Source organism: Onychostoma macrolepis, chromosome 19, assembly GCF_012432095.1.
Source record: "Onychostoma macrolepis isolate SWU-2019 chromosome 19, ASM1243209v1, whole genome shotgun sequence".
Classification (NCBI taxonomy): domain Eukaryota; kingdom Metazoa; phylum Chordata; class Actinopteri; order Cypriniformes; family Cyprinidae; genus Onychostoma; species Onychostoma macrolepis.
This window is the reverse complement of record NC_081173.1, coordinates 27,063,156-27,083,098: the sequence shown is the minus strand read 5'-3', so window position 1 is coordinate 27,083,098 and position 19,943 is coordinate 27,063,156. Positions and strand designations below refer to the sequence as shown.

At 37.6% G+C, this 19,943-nt stretch overlaps 1 protein-coding gene across 5 annotated transcripts in view; it reads left to right on the top strand.

Moving 5' to 3' along the window:
* LOC131526440 (glutamate receptor ionotropic, kainate 5) overlaps window positions 1-19,943 on the top strand; it is a 146,702-nt gene that overhangs the window by 95,968 nt on the left and 30,791 nt on the right. For all 5 annotated transcript variants that reach the window (XM_058754759.1, XM_058754757.1, XM_058754761.1 and 2 more), the window contains 7 exons: window positions 8,639-8,812; window positions 9,870-10,034; window positions 11,415-11,512; window positions 12,824-12,989; window positions 15,488-15,666; window positions 16,076-16,129; window positions 19,566-19,727. In XM_058754759.1, the coding sequence (XP_058610742.1) occupies window positions 8,689-8,812; window positions 9,870-10,034; window positions 11,415-11,512; window positions 12,824-12,989; window positions 15,488-15,666; window positions 16,076-16,129; window positions 19,566-19,727 (948 nt within the window). In that variant the 5' untranslated portion in view covers window positions 8,639-8,688. The remainder of the gene's footprint in view (window positions 1-8,638; window positions 8,813-9,869; window positions 10,035-11,414; window positions 11,513-12,823; window positions 12,990-15,487; window positions 15,667-16,075; window positions 16,130-19,565; window positions 19,728-19,943) is intronic.

Genomic DNA, 19,943 nt, shown 5'->3' with positions numbered 1-19,943 from the left:
AGTACCGCGATAGCGTTTCGAGAGCAGCCGGCTGACTCAGCTGGCGCAGCTTTTTCAGAGCGACTGCAGGAGTGCTGATGACGACATGATTGGCCAAATTCACCACATGACAACAATGACGTATGTTTCTAGCATCTTCAAATCCAATACTGCTCATAAATCTGTGTTTTAGAACAGTAACAGCTTTTTTACTGTAGTCGCAATGTTATATTGAGTCACGTTTATCATAAAACACTGATGAAAGCATATATACCCCCACTTTATTAGTATTTAAATAGTATACAGTGGGGCAAAAAAGTATTTAGTCAGCCACCAATTGTGCAAGTTCTCCCACTTAAAAAGATGAGAGAGGCCTGTAATTTTCATCATAGGTATACCTCAACTATGAGAGACAAAATGAGAAAAAAAAATCCAGAAAATCACATTGTAGGATTTTTAAAGAATTAATTGGTAAATTCCTCGGTAAAATAAGAGGAATCTTTAAGAGGCTTTAAGAGGCTCCTCTGTCCTCCACTCGTTACCTGTATTAATGGCATCTGTTTGAACTCGTTATCAGTATAAAAGACACCTGTCCACAACCTCAAACAGTCCAACTCCAAACTCCACCATGGCCAAGACCAAAGAGCTGTCAAAGGACACCAGAAACAAAATTGTAGACCTGCACCAGGCTGGGAAGACTGAATCTGCAATAGGTAAGCAGCTTGGTGTGAAGAAATCAACTGTGGGAGCAATTATTAGAAAATGGAAGACATACAAGACCACTGATAATCTCCCTCGATCTGGGGCTCCACGCAAGATCTCACCCCGTGGGGTCAAAATGATCACAAGAACTGTGAGCAAAAATCCCAGAACCACACGGGGGGACCTAGTGAATGACCTGCAGAGAGCTGGGACCAAAGTAACAAAGGCTACCATCAGTAACACACTGCGCCGCCAGGGACTCAAATCCTGCAGTGCCAGACGTGTCCCCCTGCTTAAGCCAGTACATGTCCGGCCCGTCTGAAGTTTGCTAGAGAGCATTTGGATGATCCAGAAGAGGATTGGGAGAATCAGATGAAACCAAAATGGAACTTTTTGGTAAAAACTCAACTTGTCGTGTTTGGAGGAGAAAGAATGCTGAGTTGCATCCAAAGAACACCATACCTACTGTGAAGCATGGGGGTGGAAACATCATGCTTTGGGGCTGTTTTTCTGCAAAGGGACCAGGATGACTGATCCGTGTAAACGAAAGAATGAATGGGGCCATGTATCGTGAGATTTTGAGTGAAAACCTCCTTCCATCAGCAAGGGCACTGAAGATAAAACGTGGCTGGGTCTTTCAGCATGACAATGATCCCAAACACACCGCCCGGGCAATGAAGGAGTGGCTTCGTAAGAAGCATTTCAAGGTCCTGGAGTGGCCTAGCCAGTCTCCAGATCTCAACCCCATCAAAAATCTTTGGAGGGAGTTGAAAGTCCGTGTTGCCCAGCGACAGCCCCAAAACATTACTGCTCTAGAGGAGATCTGCATGGAGGAATGGGCCAAAATACCAGCAACAGTGTGTGAAGACTTACAGAAAACGCTTGACCTCTGTCATTGCCAACAAAGGGTATATAACAAAGTATTGAGATGAAATTTTGTTATTGACCAAATACTTATTTTCCACCATAATTTGCAAATAAATTCTTTAAAAATCCTACAATGTGATTTTCTGGATTTTTTATTTTTTTTCTCATTTTGTCTCTCATAGTTGAGGTATACCTATGATGAAAATTACAGGCCTCTCTCATCTTTTTAAGTGGGAGAACTTGCACAATTGGTGGCTGACTAAATACTTTTTTGCCCCACTGTATATGTACGTTGAACTTTATTCTTGAACAGATGGCGCTGTATTAAGCAGTATTTAAAAAGTGTTTCTGTTGCTCATGAAAACATTTCTGAAATGTCTGTGTATTTGACAAATATTGCATTTTATTTACTTCATCTATGATAGAGTAGGCAAGCACCGTGTGAACTAACGGGAGCAGAAAGTGTCCGGCTTGACGTGTCTGTTTTCAACTCCGCCCCTGACTGCAAGCATCTGTAGCCATGCTTCAAGTCCGCACCTAGTGACTCTAGGCTACGTAGGACGGGACGAAACCATGCAGTGAATAATTTTGCCGGAAATGCAGAAATAAACCGCAATATTGTTTTATTTGTAACTCTCTGATAGATACATTTATAATTTCTATTACACTGCTACTACTACTGTTACTACTAATAAAACCGATCTCTGGGGGCCCCAAAAGTGCATGGGCCCTTAAAATCGTCCTAACTCCCTCAATTTTAATTTCATGGGGACTTTAAAGTATAAAAGAACATACAGTATCTCACAAAAGTGAGTACACCCCTCACATTTCAGCAACCATTTTAGTATATCTTCTCAAGGGACAATACTATAGAAATGAAACTTGGATATATTTTAGAGTAGTCAATGTGCAGCTTGTATAGCAGTACAAATTTACTGTCCTCTAACAATAACTCATCATATAGCCATTATTGTCTAAATAACTGGCAACAAAAATGAGTACATCCTAAGTGAACATGTCAAAACTGTGTCCAAAGTGTCAATATATTGTGTGGGCATCATTGTTATCTAGCACTGCCTCAATCCTCCTGGGCTTGGAATTCTCCAGAGCTGCGCAGGTTGTTGCTGGCATCCTCTTCCACTCCTCCATAATAATATCACAGAACTGCTGGATGTTAGACACATGGTGCTTCTCCACCTTCCACTTGAGGATGCCCCACATGTGCTCAGTAGGGTTCAGGTCTGGAGACATACTTGGCCACTCCATCACCTTTACCTTCAGCTTCATCAGCAAGGCAGTTGTCATTTTGGCGGTGTGTTTGTGTTATTATGTTGGAAAACTGCCGTTTGCCCCAGTTTCTGAAGGGAGGTCATCATCTTCTGCTTCAGAATGTCACAGTACATGTTGGAATCCATGTTTCCCTCAATGAACCTCAGCTCCCCAGCACCAGCAGCACTCATGCAGCCCCAGACCATGAAGCTACCACCACCATGCTTGACTGTAGGCAAGATACAATTCTTTTGGTACTCCTCACCAGGGCGTCGCCACACATGCTGGACACCATCTGAGCCAAACAAATATATCTTAGTCTCATCAGACCACAGGACATGTTTCCAGTAATTCATGCTCTTGGACAGATTGTCTTCAGCAAACTGTTTGCGGGCTTTCTTGTGAGCCAGCTTCAGAAGATTCGTCCTTCTGGGATGATGGCCATGCAAACTGACTTGTTGCAGTGTGCGGAGTATTGTCTGAGCACTGACAAGCTGACCTTCCACTTCCGCAACCTCTAAAGCGATACTGGCAGCACTCATGCGTCTGTTTTTGAAGCCAGCTTCTTCACCTAAAGCCCGGTGCACACCAAGCCGACGGTTGGCCGTCGGGCAGTTTTTGTTCGTTGGCCGACGAAGTCTTCTCAGTGTGTTCCGCGCCGTCGGCTGAAGTTGGTCCTCGTCGGCTTGTTTTCGGCCGATTCGACATGTTGAATCGGCATCGGAGCTCGTCGGTCAGTCAGGCCATCTGATCATTCTGATTGGCTGTTCAGCTGGCGAACCAGTGCGGGAGAAAGGCGCAGAACGGACGTGCTACTTGACAGTCGGGTATCGAGCGTCGGCTTGGTGTGTCAGGGCAACTTTGGACCCAGAAGCTGCCAACGTCGGCCGACCCTGCAGTCTGCTTTCGTCGGCACTAGTTCATCGGCGTCGGCTTGGTGTGTACCGGCCTTAAAGCACAGCACAAGGTCTCAACTTCTTTGATCGACCCTTGTGAGGCCTGTTCTGAGTGAAACCCACTGGCCACTGTACTGTAACTCAGTTTCAGGGTGTTATGCAACTTCTAGGCCATCTCTGTGGAGAGCAGCAATTCTGATTCTCAAATCCTGCAGAGAGTTCTTTGCTATGAGGTGCCATGTTGAACATCCAGTGGTCATTATGAGAGAATTGTACTCAAAGAACCAAATTTGAACTGCTCTAATACAAGATACACAAATTTGTATGGTCCTGTCAAGCAGACAAAAACATGAACATGATGAATAGGACATGTGGCTTTGCATGGTTAAATGACGTATAACTGTTATCATTTAGGGTGTACTCACTTTTGTAGCCAGTTATTTAGACAATAATGGCTATATGTTGAGTTATTTTTAGAGGACAGTAAATTTGTACTGCTATACAAGCACATTGACTACTCTAAAATATATCCAAGTTACATTTGTGTAGTATTGTCCCTTGAGAAGATATACTAAAATGGTTGCTGAAATCTGAGGGGTGTACACATTTTTGTGAGATACTGTAGCTGTCTTTTTTTATTACACAATACATTGATAATGAAGCAAAACCAATCATTCAAGAATTCAGTGATTCTTTCATATTTACTCAGTGTTGCATGTCTTAAGATTTTTTTTTTTTAATTTTAGATTTAATTGTATTAATTTTATTAATTAAATTGTTTTATTTCAAATTTAGAATTAGACAATTTTTCAAAATAATAATAATATGTGACCCTGTCTGTGAAATCCAGGCTAAAGTCTAAAAATCTAATTATAAGATAACAAGCATCAAAGTTTGATTTCAGCCATTAATTTCACTATGATTTCAATCTCTGACATGGCCTCAGTCAATATTAAATATATCAAGGTTACATTTTCACAAAATGTTCTTTACTTTACAAAGTATGATCTTATGTAGAAAATAGTAAATAAAAAAAAGACTTTAGCTGGGTTTTCACAGCCAGGGTCACACACGCGCACACGCACACACACACACACACGTCTGGTTTGCTATCCTTGTGGGGACTCTCTATAGGCGTAATGCTGTTTCTACTGTACAGACCGTATATTCTATTGCCCTACACCAACCCTACACCTAAACCTACCCCTTACAGGAAACTTTCTGCATTTTTTGATTTTCAAAAAACGTAATTCTGTGTGATTTATTAGCTTGTTTACCCTGGGAGATCTCAATTTAGGTCCCCACCATGACACGAGTCCCCATGAGTCTGTGTGTATTCAGGTTTAAGTCCCCACCTGAATAGAAAAACAGGTACACACACACGCATATTGAATTTATAATATACAAATTACCATTGGAGCGTGGAGTTGTTGTTTTTTTGCATGTTTTTATTAAAGCTTTTTGTGTATTTTTACTGAATTAATTTTTATTACAATTAGATTGCTTCTGAATTGAGCTTCTATGTTTGAAGGCCTGCATCAACAGCCACATTGATATTTTTGTACAACAGCTTATGTGATACTTAAAAAAAAGAGAAATAACTTCTGGAACCCAAGAAGATGATGGTCACTGTTGAGATTTGTAAAGGTTAACAAGGTGTGAATGTCCATGCATCAGTCCTAGGAAGTGTTAAACACATTATATATTGTTATAGAGAGCGAAAGCAGAGCTCCATTGATTAGGCGAGCCTGCAGGCAATTACATTGACTGTTAAATTCAATGCAGGTGGACGGAAAGCTAACAGTTAAATAACTGAAACAGCCAAGCTTGAATTTCTGCCCATTCAGCATGCCGTCGCCTCATGTGGTGTTTATTTGTGTGTGTTAATACTTTCTTTTTCTTCCGACCCTCTTCCCCTCTCACTATCTCCTCCGGTTTACTTTCATCTTTCTCTCCACGCTATTTCTGCTTTCTCTTGCGCGCTATCTCATCCCGACTGTCTTTCTTCTGTCCTCTCCTCCCTTTTTGGTTCGCTCACTTCATTTTGCTTCCATTCAGACTTCAATTTGAATGCATTCAATGGGCCTTATTGGCAGGAAAGATAAACATTTACTTCATGGAGCCGGAGAAGGCCAATACAAATCAAGCTGTTGACAAACTCAAACACAGGCAGCCCAGGATTGACGGTGGCTTTAGGGATGAGGCTCTTGATCTTTAGGTTGACTTGTGTCTCTGTTTTGTGCGGCCCATGCACGCACACACACACAGCAGACCGGAGTCTTTTTGGCTCTATTATGCTGCATTCGTCAAGCGTTCAATCTTTCTCGCTCTCCTCTTTGTCTCCCAAAGCCATTTCTGAGTCTGTTTCTTCTGGCTGCATTCAATTCTCTCGGCTTCTCTGTATTCTGTTGTGGGTTTTCTTGTGGTGAATTGTTTTATATCGCAGCATGTGGCCTGTGCCGAGGTTGCGGTACAAATAATCATTATAAATCACTTTGACGGACTGGGTTGTAAAATTTCTGACTTGGTCTATTTTTGTACATTTTTGATTTCCCTGGTAATTCGTTCACTGTTTCATTCATATACATGCTCATTTTTCCACACATGCACCTCTTCTGAGATCGCTTTATCTGTGAGCAGCATATTTGAAATATCACGCACATGGTATTTTATTCATGCACAGTAATAATTTAGGCCTATATCAGTCCTGTTTAGGTCTACAGTGACCTGAACACATTTGAATTGAAAGGACTTTTTATTTTTATGCTTGCATACATACACTTTCCTCCTTACCTGAAAAGTTTTGGAAAACCACTCATAGTAAGCTCTTGTTGTTCTTCAGTAAAATATATAGCATCCCAGAATTACTATGTGAATCAATGGTAAGTATAGAAACACAATAGACCAGATGCTTTAATATTTTATCTGTCAAAATGACCATTTTGAATCATCCATCATGGTTTTAAAAATGTGTTTTTCGGTTTCCAGTTAACAACCTCAGCAAGTCACTGCAACTGCTGCAAATATGATTTCAGGTGCTAATAAACGGCAATGTAAACTTTGGCATCAGTCCTGAATATTTTATCACATCATATCCACAGCATCTTGTGTATGGCTTATATTACAGCGCGGGGACAAGTAACAGGCATTTTGGTATATCTCATTTCTTAATGTGTGGATGGGAATATATACCCGTGTTGTGTGTGTTAGTGAAGGGCATTGAAAAAACAGGCATATTATGTTTAAAAGTGGCATGTTTGTGCTGCTTGCAAACCAAAATGGTCAACGAGGAAGCCTTTAATAGCTTAAGTGGGTGATGCAACACAAGGACAGAGTGGTGTGGACAACAGCCAAGTTAAACAAAATCAAGGACTATATTTGGAATGGAATAATAGCTGCTTCCTGCAAGTTATGCATTATATACTGTATGCTGAATATTTTTTAATAGTATGCATTTATTCAATGCGGTGGCTAGCAGAATTGTTTTCACGTGACCTCACTCGCACTGAATAATGTTAAAATGTTGCATGTTTAATTCAACTTCTAGCATCTAGTTATCTAGACTGTTGTTTCGTTTTTTAGTTTATTTTATTATGTTGTCATTTTATTTAAAATGTAAACTGCACATTTTGGATAATGTATTTGGTCAACCAGGCATTTAACACATACATACAAAAAAAATGCATGGTGCTATTCTCAACATGCCATATGTTTGTTTTTGGGATGCACAAGTCTGTATTGGATATATGTCAACCTGTATTGGGTATATGTAATTATGCATGCTCATTTCCCCAATTGTTATATTTAAATTCCTTTTGCTGTCATCTAACACTCACTTATAGTTAATCTTTAAAGGCAACAATTAAAAATATTTTTTATATTCTCTTCTATACATATTCTTCTTGTCTCTCTCTCTCTCTCTCTCTCTCTCTATATATATATATATATTATATACAGTATACGTGACCCTGGACCACAAAACCAGTCATAAGTAGCATGGGTATATTTGTAGCAATAGCCAACAATACATTGTATGGGTCAAAATTATTGCTTTTTCTTTTATGCCAAAAATCACTAGTATATTAAGTGAAGATCATGTTCCATTTTCAAATAGCTGTATCTCAGCCAAATATTGTCCTAACAAACCATACATCAATGGAAAGCTTATTTTATTCAGTTCTCAGATGATATATAAATCTCAATTTTGAAAAATTGACCCTTATGACTGGTTTTGTGGTCCAGGGTCACACATACATATATATAATATATAATATATATAATATTCTTTTTTATATATTTTCATTTTTTGAATCTTGGTGAAATTATACCTAATTGTACTTTGTGACAGATTCAAAGTGTGAGAAATACTTTTGTCTGATCTCACCTTGCTTCGTCTTCTCTGTTAAAGGGAAGTTCACCTTAAATGAAAATTTTCTGTTAATTTACTCACTACTACATCTAGGATGGCCTGAGGGTGAACTATGGGTGGTGTGAAACTTTTTGGTGAACTATGCAGTACCTTTAACATATCGAAAGAAATACTGATACTGCTTTTTTCCCTTTTTTATCTCTCTTTTTGAAAAGCATCAATCAAACAGTTAGACTAAAAATTAGTAACACTGTTAATGCAATCTTTAAAAAAAATCTCAAAACGAATCTCCATTTTTCATATTGTACATTTATAATGTTGTGATGTCTAAATTCGCTGGTAACATTTAAATTTTTTTTGCATTTGTATTGAATTTTTATTTAGCCAAAATAGAATTTTAATATCGGCCCATTATTGGTTACTGGCTATAACATGAAAATGATAATCTGCGTTTCGATATCGGACAGAATTTTTAGACCGTGCATCCTTAGTTTCTTTCTTAACTCTGTATGTCAGTGGATGACTTCTCATGCATAATTTCGTACCTGCCCTCCAGGTGGCGGTGCAGGCAGCCAGACGACCTTTCTCCATGAGGAGCAGTGGAAGATGCCGGCTCTGCCAGCGCTGCTGCTGTCGATTCACCTCCTCTTCCTCCTCCTGCTGTTGCTTCTGCTGACCATGGCCCCGTCCTCTCACAGCCAGGCACCCACTCTCGCAGCCGTCAGGATGGGTGAGTCCACCACTTCCTGATACAAAACACACAAAATTGCATCTTCACATCGTCTCTCTGGTTCTAGATGACTGCTTTACTGGTCCAAGTCAAAACTATGGGATCATCTTGCCTGTTTTATCACGTACCCGGTGAAAATAGTAGCCTACATTGCTGAGAGAATCTCCTCAAAAAGCCACATAATTTGAGGTATCATTCATGTCAGTAGCACAAACAGTGTTGGAAAGGTTAATAGTCAGGGATAATAGTAATCATACTACTGGACTTCACCTACGCAACCTACACTAACCTCATCCACTTTCTACCCATTAGAAGGTCTAATTCTGCCTCAGTTCTTCCAGCTTTATCTATAGAGATCATGTGAAAAATAAAACACTTTTTACTTGGAATAAGCAGCGGTAGAGTCTCCTGATAACCCAAATGTTTTTCTTGTTATGGAGGCAGCAAGCATCAAAGTGAAGCCCACATTTATAGTGACTACAAAGCTTGTTCTTGATTTAATGTTTTAAACGCATCTTCTGATGTACTGACCTCCTACTAGGCCTAATCTTTTTCAACGAAACACCTGTTATGCAGAACAGAGAGCGTGAAGCGATAATCTCAGAAATGTATGTTAGGATCGTTTGCTTCTATTTTTTGTTGATTTATCAAAAATAAGATTAATCCGTTTTGAATCCGTTCAGAGCAGAGTTCAGGCGAAATTAGCCAGTATTATCGGATTCAAGCAGGAGCCTTTTTCAAAGTGGCTTGTACTCGGCTGTTGCTTCACAGCATGTGACTGATTGCTTCAAGCATCAGCATGTTCGTCTTGATTATTGCGAACAATAAAGCATCAATTAATCTCTGGCAAGCCTCCAAAGAAAATGCGCTCAATAGCACAATCTAATCAGTTCAAATCACAACATGCGACATTCGTTGCAAACTTGTTTCTGTTCAATCATGATGAGTAACTCCATCTTTTTGCAATAACAAACGCAGCTTCAATCGTCAACATCAGAAAACTCAATTAAATTCCAGAGCGGAAACAAAACACAGAGCTTTTTCTGTTCCTCTTCAGCTGCTATTTTAGATGATCAGTCAGCGTGTGGACGTGGAGAGCGGTTGGCATTGGCTCTGGCCCGAGAGAACATCAACAGTGTGATGGAGGGCCCGGCCCGAGCCCGTGTGGAGGTCGACATCTTTGAGCTGCAGAGAGACTCTCAGTATGAGACGACAGACACAAGTGAGTCCAACAAAACGACTACATGCACACATACCGGTACCCGCATCAAACAGCATTCACAATTTTACTTCTGTAATGTGAAGTATTTTGAATGAAACCTCAACAGCTTGAATGAAAATCAATCGTAGGGTGGGACAGGATTTTATTGGAATTTGATTGGATTAAGAAAAGTGGGCATTTTAGAGGATGCTTTTGAATGGAAAGTCAAAGCTGAAGGTCAAATTGGGATGATTTCTTTTTGTATTGTTGGTATTAATATTATATTATTCCGTGATTGTTAAATGGAATTACATTTTATGATGATTTCATGAAGCACCTACAATGTTCTAAAAAAACAAATAGTCTCAAACAATGTTTTTTTTTTGATGATGATGGAAAGTCAAGTTTGGATGATTTCTTTTTGTAATGTATTATTTGCTGTTCTATTATATTTTTTGTTAACCGGAGTTAAATTAACCCTCGGCAAGATTTAATGCTGAATTGTCTACAAAATTATTATTATTATTATTTACTTTCCAATTATTTGACTGTATTAATTTTTCAAATGTATATTTAATTAATATACTAATTATTATCAATTAATAGTTAAATTATTATTATTATATTATACCGTTATTGTAAACTAATTTAAATTAACTACTGGCGAGATTTAATGCTGATTACCTGCAACAGTAATTTAAAGCAATGCTTCAATTTTTTCTTTAATCTTTTAAAGCCATTTGGTTGTTGATTAACATTATTTTCATTGGAGATTTATTACATTTTGATCAATATGCACTGTCGAGGAGTGCACAATAAACCCAAGAACACGGGTAAAGAAAGAAAAACACTTTTAGTCCATTTTTAATTCAAGTTCGCTTTAACCATTGGACTGAAATGGACCGATAACACACACTCACAGCACGTGAATGTAACAGGATAAAAGATTTTCATTTGATGCTAAATGAATTACATACCCATGTCACACATGCACAGTGCCCTGAATGTTTCAATGCAACACAGTTCAAAAGCAAGCACGAAAAAATCTTTTCATCTAAATATACACCGTGTGCTCTCTCTCTTCCTCGTTCTTGTATAGAATTAGAGCAGCAATCTCCTGTAGGCAGAGCATAAATCTGTGTTGTGCTTATTGATGTAATTAATCAAAAAGAGCTTTGCATTGACTCCTAATTTGATATATCATCTAGGAACAGGACACAGAACTGGACGGCGTCCAAGACGTTGGCTTTTTCTCTGCCCACTGCAATGTCTGTCTCTCTCTACCCTGTCCCTTTCTCATTCAGTCACTGTCTTGCTCCATCACCTTGCTCTCTATCTCTCTCTCTCATGGTATCTCTATATATCTGTCTCTTTCTAATAATATATCTTTACCCCTCTCAGTGTGTCAGATCCTGCCAAAGGGAGTGGTCTCTGTCATTGGCCCTGCCTCTAGTCCTGCTTCTGGATCCACCGTCAGTCATATATGTGGGGAAAAAGAGGTGAGAATGAAAGGAAGTGTGTTTGTGTATGTGTCTGTGAGAGCATTTCTTGAAATGATAAATTTACACTGCTCCTCAGCCACAGGCCATTATTTCCTGTGTGCCTTTGCTTTGCTGCTTGAAAAGCATCTCCCCCTCTGACCTAATTTCCCGTATTTTCTCTCTCTGCTCCTTCCTTACGGTGAGAGATAGAATGATATATCAGCCAGGATGATTAATTGGCCGATATCTGGCCGTTTTGGTGCCCACTCAGGCAATTAACAATTTAATATTGCATAAAATGAATGTGCATTTAATTTCAGTCATTTTGTGTACACCTAATTTACTGTTATTAAATTGCATTATATTTATACACAGTGTGGTCAGCACTTTTAATCTCAAATTGTCAGTATAATTGAAACCTGGAACTGACATAAAAAAAACAATACTCTTTTTTTGGGCAGAGTTTCAAAGACAAAATATGACAAACGTCCAACGATCTATCAGTCATTTTGTCCTTCTGTCTGTAAGGCCTATAAATCCTTCAGGCCTCAAGACTTTTTAAACTATTTGTTAAACTTTTAAACAAGTACTTAAGCCAACATTCTAGTCAAACTTTGATTTTATAGTAAAAATTGCAGTTATATGAAATCAGTTTAAATGTAGGGGTTCATTTAGTATTTAAAAGACTTTTTAAGTTCAATTCTGAATTGAACTTCTGAATCTTCAGTTTTGAATTGAAAATCTGAATATTCGCACATCCCTATTGTCATTGCTGCAAGTGGAATGCAACGATCATAGATTCACATTTCATAGTGATTTTTGTTTGTTTGTTTGTTTGTTTTTGATTGGCATCCCACCACAAAATTTGGGGTCAGTCAGATTTGATGATCAACCCAGCTGCATTTATTTGATAAAAAAATAGTAAAAGTGCGAAATCTAATTAGAATTTAAAATTTTTAGTTTTCTATTTTAATTTTCAGCATCATTACTCCATTATTCAATGTCAAAGGCTTAGGAAACATTATTTTATTTTTATCAGATTTTTGTGGAAACCCTGACTGCTTTTTTTCAGGTTTCTTTGATGAATAGGAGGTTCTGCACATTTTGTATGTCTCTCTTACCTGACATGCTCAGGTTAGTTAATGGAGCTCCTTCTTAACCAGCTGATGTTCTGAATCAGGTGTGTTAAATAAGAGAGATGTACAAAATGTACAGTGCTGTTGGTCCCCTAAGACCAAGATCGAAAACCACTACTTTAGCTATTGGCATCAGCCATGAGACAATCTATTCTTCTAAATCTTCCTCCTTATTCTTGTCTGGTCCTCCTAGATCCCTCACATCAAGATTGGTCCAGAGGAGACTCCGCGCTTGCCATATCTGCGCTTTGCCTCAGTGACGCTGTATCCTAGCAACGAGGACTTAAGCTTGGCCATCGGTGCCATCCTGCGCTCTTTCAGTTACCCGACGGCCAGCTTGATTTGTGCCAAAGCAGAGTGTAAGTCTGCAGGGAAAACGCAGGCACGGTCAACTATGAAGTGGCCATTCTGTCTTTCTGCTGTTATAGATCACACTGATCCGTTCATTGTGCACAGCACCCTTTATAATTCATTTCACAGTAGCCGATTCACGCTGCAATTCATTTTATTTTTAACATAAGTGCATTATCCTTAGGCGTTGTGCCTATTATATGATGTTATTAACATCTATACCACCACTTCACAAATTACATGTTTTTATAAGATTAAACCTTTTATTAGCTTTATACATGTGGATTCATTTTTCTGCATGATGATGATAGAAAGAACATGTTGGTGTTGTGGATTAGCAGTTAGCACACATGCATTAGTTCATAGTGCGTATATAAGCAACACAAATTCAAATTTGGTTTGCAACATTTTCCATTCATCTAAAAACTGAAGAAAAGTACATAAAGTATAAAAATAGAATAAATGAAACGAATAGTATGGGGTTTTACCAAATGTAACCATGTTTAACTGTTAATATAGTCGCGGTTGGAAACACTTGAGTACTTTACATCTTAATTAAAAAGCACATCTGGCTTTCAGGTGATGTCAGATGATTGTCACTGAAAAATATGTTTTTCAGATGAGTGGAGCTATCCAGATTCCCTCTGATCTGAGGGACCTCACATTGAGGATTGTGTCAACAAGCAAGCAAACAAGAAGAAATATTAATTGTATTTGTTCTACTTTGTTGACTCAGCTTAATGAAAAGTAGTTAGCGCACTAGAGTGAAACGTATGTGAGCCGTTACGATGCTGACTGCAAGTTGATCTCTCGTGACTTGCTGATGCAAGCAGCTCTCGCTTGATTGGTATGGTCTGGATAATGGTGCTTTGGTTTTATGCACCACTGTTTACTGCTGTTTGCATATCTGCACTTATCCCAGCCTTTTCCATATAATTATCGCAATCTCTGCTCATGTTAAAGTGTAAGTGAGCATTTGTCTGTTTAAGATGCAGGCGGTAACGTTTGGGTTCGAGTTCTCTGTGCGTATTAGCATGCATGGATGTGCTCATCTACCCATTGGTTCCTTAATGATGTGGATGTGTGAGAGAGCATGGATACATGGTGTTTGTTTGGTTTTTTGAGAAAGCACTCTTTCATCACTTCACCCTGCTGTTATCGTTAGCCATGCATCTTGTTGACTGCAGTCCAAAATCAATGGAGTCACCATATGGATTTTGTGGTGGCTTAGAGCACAAATTTATGTACATACGGAATTAACTTTATTGGCTCTCAAAGTCACTTAATTCGATAGTCACTGACTTTAATACGGAGGAGCAGGGTGGAAAGAAAGGTAAGGTTTACAGCAATTGACAGTTTATGAAAGTTGTTAAAAGGTTTTAGATGGTTACATGACATTTATTTTAATCACCACCTGACATATTCATGCTGAATGCCCATTCTGATATACAGTCATTGTAAAAGAATTCTAATAATATTTATGAGTTTTACTAATTTTTCACAAACGCCCAGGAATATATGTTGACAATGTTTTTTTTTTTAAATGCTTGCACAAATGAGTTGTATAAAGTAGGGATGTGACGAGATCTTGTGGCACGATATCTCGCGAGATCTGATGCGTCTCGTGAGAACGTGACGATATCCTTGCAAAACATTTTGCAGTGTTTACATTAGAGCTGCACCATTAATCGTTGAAAATTGCCATCTTGTGATCTTATTCCTGAATGACAATGATTCAGCAATGTCTATTACGACTGTTTCACATCGCCAGTGTCAGTGGAGCGTGAGAAGCCATCATCACGCTTCCAATGTGAACGCTGTCATTCACTGATATGGGCATACACTTATTGTCTACAGTAGCGATCAAAACGAAAGTATCTTAACACTTGTATGTATTGTAACGCTTATCCTCTTCCTCTGGCGACAACCCGTTTAAAAAAGTATTTGTCATTGAATCATTCATTCAAAGAGATTCCAATATTGAAACAAGTCTTTATGAAGTGAGACACTGACTCCTTCCTTGAATTTTTTTTTTATTTTGTTCAAATGAATATATATTTTTAAAAGACTTAAGCAATGAACATTTTGTCAGAACCACTAGTAAATTACGTTATTTAGTTTAGTTTTCTAATCTTTTTTTTTTGTGATCTCCAATTTATAAAAAAAAAAAATTGTGATTCTCAATTTATCCAGAATCGTGCAGCTCTAGTTTACATGTTGTTTATTACTGCATATAATTCATTAAAATAGAAGTTTAATTTCATAAAGTACAAGTTGATTTCAAAATGCACCTACGTTTTTTTGCATTTTGTGTTTTTCAGTTGAATAAAAGACTATTTTTCCCTATATATTTCATTAAGGATTAAAAAAAAAAAAAATAGTCTAAAAATCTCGTCTCGCCTCGTTCTCATGAACCCAGTCCTCATGTCTCGTCTCGTCTCGTGGGATAAGTGTCTCGTCACACCCCTAGTATAATGCTATAATGGGGTTTTATGCTACATTTCAGGCCTGCTGCGATTGGAGGAGCTTGTGCGTCACTTCCTCATATCCCGGGAAACACTCTCAGTCAGAATGCTTGATGAAAATTTGGACCCCACCCCCCTGCTGAAAGAAATCCGTGATGATAAAGTTGCGACTATTATCATTGATGCCAATGCATCAGTGTCAATACTAATACTAAAGAAGGTATGTGTACTCAAATAGGGGTCAAAAAGTCAGAAATTAATATTACTGTATTTAGATTTTTTCTGAATTCATATTTTTTTCTTCCAATTTAAGTGAAAACAAATCATGTATATTTACAGTACATCTACTGTTAATTTATTTTCTTTCAATGTTTTTTAATTACATTTGTTGTGTTTAAGTTGGAAAAAATCTTGTATATTTACAGTATATATAATATATATTTTAATATGTAATAATTTTCATGTCATAACTTTTATCTTTGATTTACAAGTACCTGATTTGTTGTTTCAGACTTTTATATTCAACACAACTGAAAAACAGATACCTGATATGACTCAACTCAGTAGTATAACTTACGAATACATTTCTGATATACAACATATCTCTTGCTGTTTCTTCCTCTCTCTAGGCCTCAGAATTAGGCATGACGTCAGCCTTCTACAAGTACATCCTAACCACAATGGTAAACAAACCCCCTTTTTTCACTTTCACCAATGACACACTACCCTTTCTCCCCTTAACCCACTTTCATCCAGTAACAGTGACGGCAGGCCTGGCCATTGACCAGCTCATCACAGATGCACAGCGCATGCATGCCGTTTATCATCATCATCGTGGATGAAGTGGATTATGTCCTTGTTTTGAGGTCGCATATGCTTCTGTTGTGAGTTTAGGATTTTAATACGGCTGTTATGAGTTAAAGTGAAGTAGGCTAAAACATTTGACCTTGAGAGGCAAACTGAATCGAGAAAGATAAGATTTGAGACTGTTCAAACATAATGGTTCTTATGGCCTTAGTAAATGGCAAATATTTAATATTTAAAACATTTAGAGATTACATTTGTTTAACTTGCATTTTTTTTTTATGAAGTTTTTCTTTTTCTTTTGGATTTGGGAGGAAGCCAGAGTTCACTCTGCAGTAAGGCAGCAATTTAGCTGAGAGCGTGCCAACCGAAAAAAAGTCTAAAGATACATGAATAGGAGTATGAAAGAAGATGAGTTGAATTACATTTTATTGTGAATGTTTTAATTTAGTAATGCACCATTATGGCATCATAATGAATTTTCTATGTACATTTTTTATAAAGTGTAATAAAATAAAATTCTGTCTTTTTTTCTTTCTTAAAACTGCTCATTTAAACTTTCAAATTCAAGCTTAGCCTTTTATTAATCTGACTTTGGCAAGCTTTCCCAAAGAACAGGGACAAATGTAGACAACCTCCAGGCAATACTGCAAATGTATATTCGATTCTTTGGTGGCTGTTGAGTGATGGCTTTCAGCAGCAGTCTCTAAAATGAAGTCTGCGTCTGGAATAAGGTCATCTTCTTGTCAGTTTCACATTGTCAGCAATCTAATTGAGAGCAGATGGAAGATGAAAGACACTTGCCATTATCAAGCCCTTCAAAGAGAGTAACATTATCTGTCATACCTCCATTCATAAACTGTACGACAAGCATCCTCAGGAGGAATCAAAAGGCCTACTGCTGCTGAAGGGGTCAATGACAGGACAAGGACATTGCACAGCTTTGCTTGAAATGCACCTGAACTCTAGAAGGTCTTAAAGTGTTGGGAATCTTCTTGGGGCTCAATGTATGCAGACATATTGGGAAGCTCTTTATGAAAAACTGAATGGGTATGTTTATACAGTAGGTGGAGTTGGATCCTCCTTCATCTGCCATATAGATGGCAACCGTTTGTGATAAATAACCTAAAAGCTGCTTTGCACTGGCACCAATTGATGGATTCACCAATAGTTTCCCTACTGCTGCTACACAGCTATAGAAAAACTCTTTGTTGACTTTACCATTGACAAACTCCCTGCCTACTGTACCTCTTGGGATTATCCACTTGCCAGTAAATAACAAAGCACAAGAGCTGATTGATTTGGTAGACAAGGTGAAAGCCATGGTACTCAAGGACAGCTAAAATAATCCCTTTTTTCTAAAACAATTTGAGCCAATTTTTAATATTTTCCTTGAACGTTCCCAGTGGGCACCACTTACATTGAGTGGAATTCTAGCTGGGTTGAATATCGCCTTCAGTAAATTACTATTTATTTATGGATGAGGGTTTTCCAATCCCGTAGGGAGCAGCAGATATTTGCAAAAAGTGGCCGGCAAATGTAGCTATTTATAAATCCTGTAGACCTTTTTTTGAATGATATGTAAATATTGAATTTGAGTGAAGCACACATTTATTAGATCAATATAAATGTGTAATATAATTGTATGCACTGCAAAATAGTTGTATTATTGTGTTGCATGTCACTGTTGCATTCATTTCTGTCATTTCTACAAGATTTTCAAAATCAATATTTTCAAATCTGATCATTAGTAATTAAATTGAAGAATTTGAGTTTACTTTAAATTTATTAAAACTGTTTAGGTTTGTGTTTAGGTTTGCAACCACAGAGGGTTGAAGTCGCATTACATCATTGTAAGTCAAGACAATATCTGGAGAAAAATATCTGGAAAAATGCAGTGATGACATTACAAAAAAAATCTAAAATATATTTACATTTACTCTCATTATATTTAGCTTTACTGTGTTGCAGTGTTAATAGTCTAAACCCCCAAATTAAGTTTTTTCCAGTATGACCCTGAACGTCAAAAAAAATTAAATAGAAACTATGTTCTCTTCAATAATTATTACAGCAACTTTACTACTATATTAATAATGCTTTTAAATAATATACAGACCGAGTTTATATCCGTAAAACGGTCAAATTTAAATATTTATAACGTTAAAGCAGTGCTGACAAGGTGTTAGGGAATATTCTAGTAAACTCACCTCAGCTGAGCTCACGCTAATGGGATGATGCAAACGGGGCTGACTAGCAGTGATTGTTAACTGTTTGACAAAAATAACAGTTTATACTAAATACTGTGAGAAAACCATGAGTAATATATAGCCTACTTTAACTGTTAAACACGCCACACGCGGTATATGAATGTCGCGCCTGTTTTCGGTAATGAGGAAAGGATTATACGCATGCGCACCAACTGACAGACCCGTGTAATGAGTTTAGTGGCACAGCGATTTCAATTGTCATTTAACAATTAACACAATACCAAGAATGTGCATTTTTGTAGATGTTAAGTAAAGCGTTAATTAAACTATTTCTAAATACCAAAACCACAGCATTCTATGTCCACAGTACTTTTTTGGTAGCTCTCTCTCTCTCTCTCTTTCTCTCTCTCTCTCTGTCAGGATTTCCCTCTGTTTTTAATATTTTAAAGAACAAAAGAAGAAATAAGGGGGTTGTTAGACTTTATTTTAGGTCAAGCCAAAATGGCAGTCTAGGCTATTTAGTAAACTGAATTGTTTATGGCTATAATAAGAATGCTGAATAGACGTTTATAAAGGCAATAATAATACACAAATTCATTTTTTAATCACACATAGAAAAACAAGAAAAATCTGCCCTGCTAAAAAAAAACAATAGAAGCCCAATAGAAACCATCACAGAAATTCCAATGGCTTCCATTAAATACCATTATAAACCATTAGCTTTTTCCAGTAAAACCATTACAAAATTCCTTTTTGTAGTGTGTTTTGGGCATTTTTCCAATAGGATTTAACATCCCACCAATAGAATCCAACACATAACAGTAGACACCATTATAGTTTCCATTAAAACCAATACAATTCCCATTATAACCATTAAAACCATTACATTTTCTACTGTGTTTTGGGCAGGGTGCTATTGTTTTTGTCAGCAGGGTGAGGAGTTTCAGGGTGTAGAAAAGTTGTGCTGGACTGAAAATGATGCATTGCTTTTTGTTAAATGATTTAGGCTAAGTAAATTAACATGAGGTTTATAACTTGTTTGTATTGTTTAGATTTGATGTTTTGTTTTAAATAAAGGTGTTATAATCTCTCTGTTTCTCTATCTCAGGATTTCCCTCTGTTGAGGTTGGATGATGTGGTAGATGATCAGGCAAATATCGTTGGCTTCTCGATGTTGAACAGCAGTCATCCTTTCTACCTAGAGTTCATCAGGAGTCTAAACCTGTCATGGAGGGAAGGTTGTGATCTCAGCCCCTATCCTGGTCCAGCGGTGAGCTTACTAAATAATACTAAATATGAGAAACATTACAAGTCACAAATATAGTGGCAATTCAGTATTAGGACGCAAACCTTTTACCTGCATGAGCTGTTGCGAGGTTGAGATTTTGTTAACATTCTTAAATCAAGCAATTAAAACTTTATCTGTCAGGAGATGCATATGAATAACAGTGATTGTATTTGGTTGCGTTTGCATCTAAAAATGCTT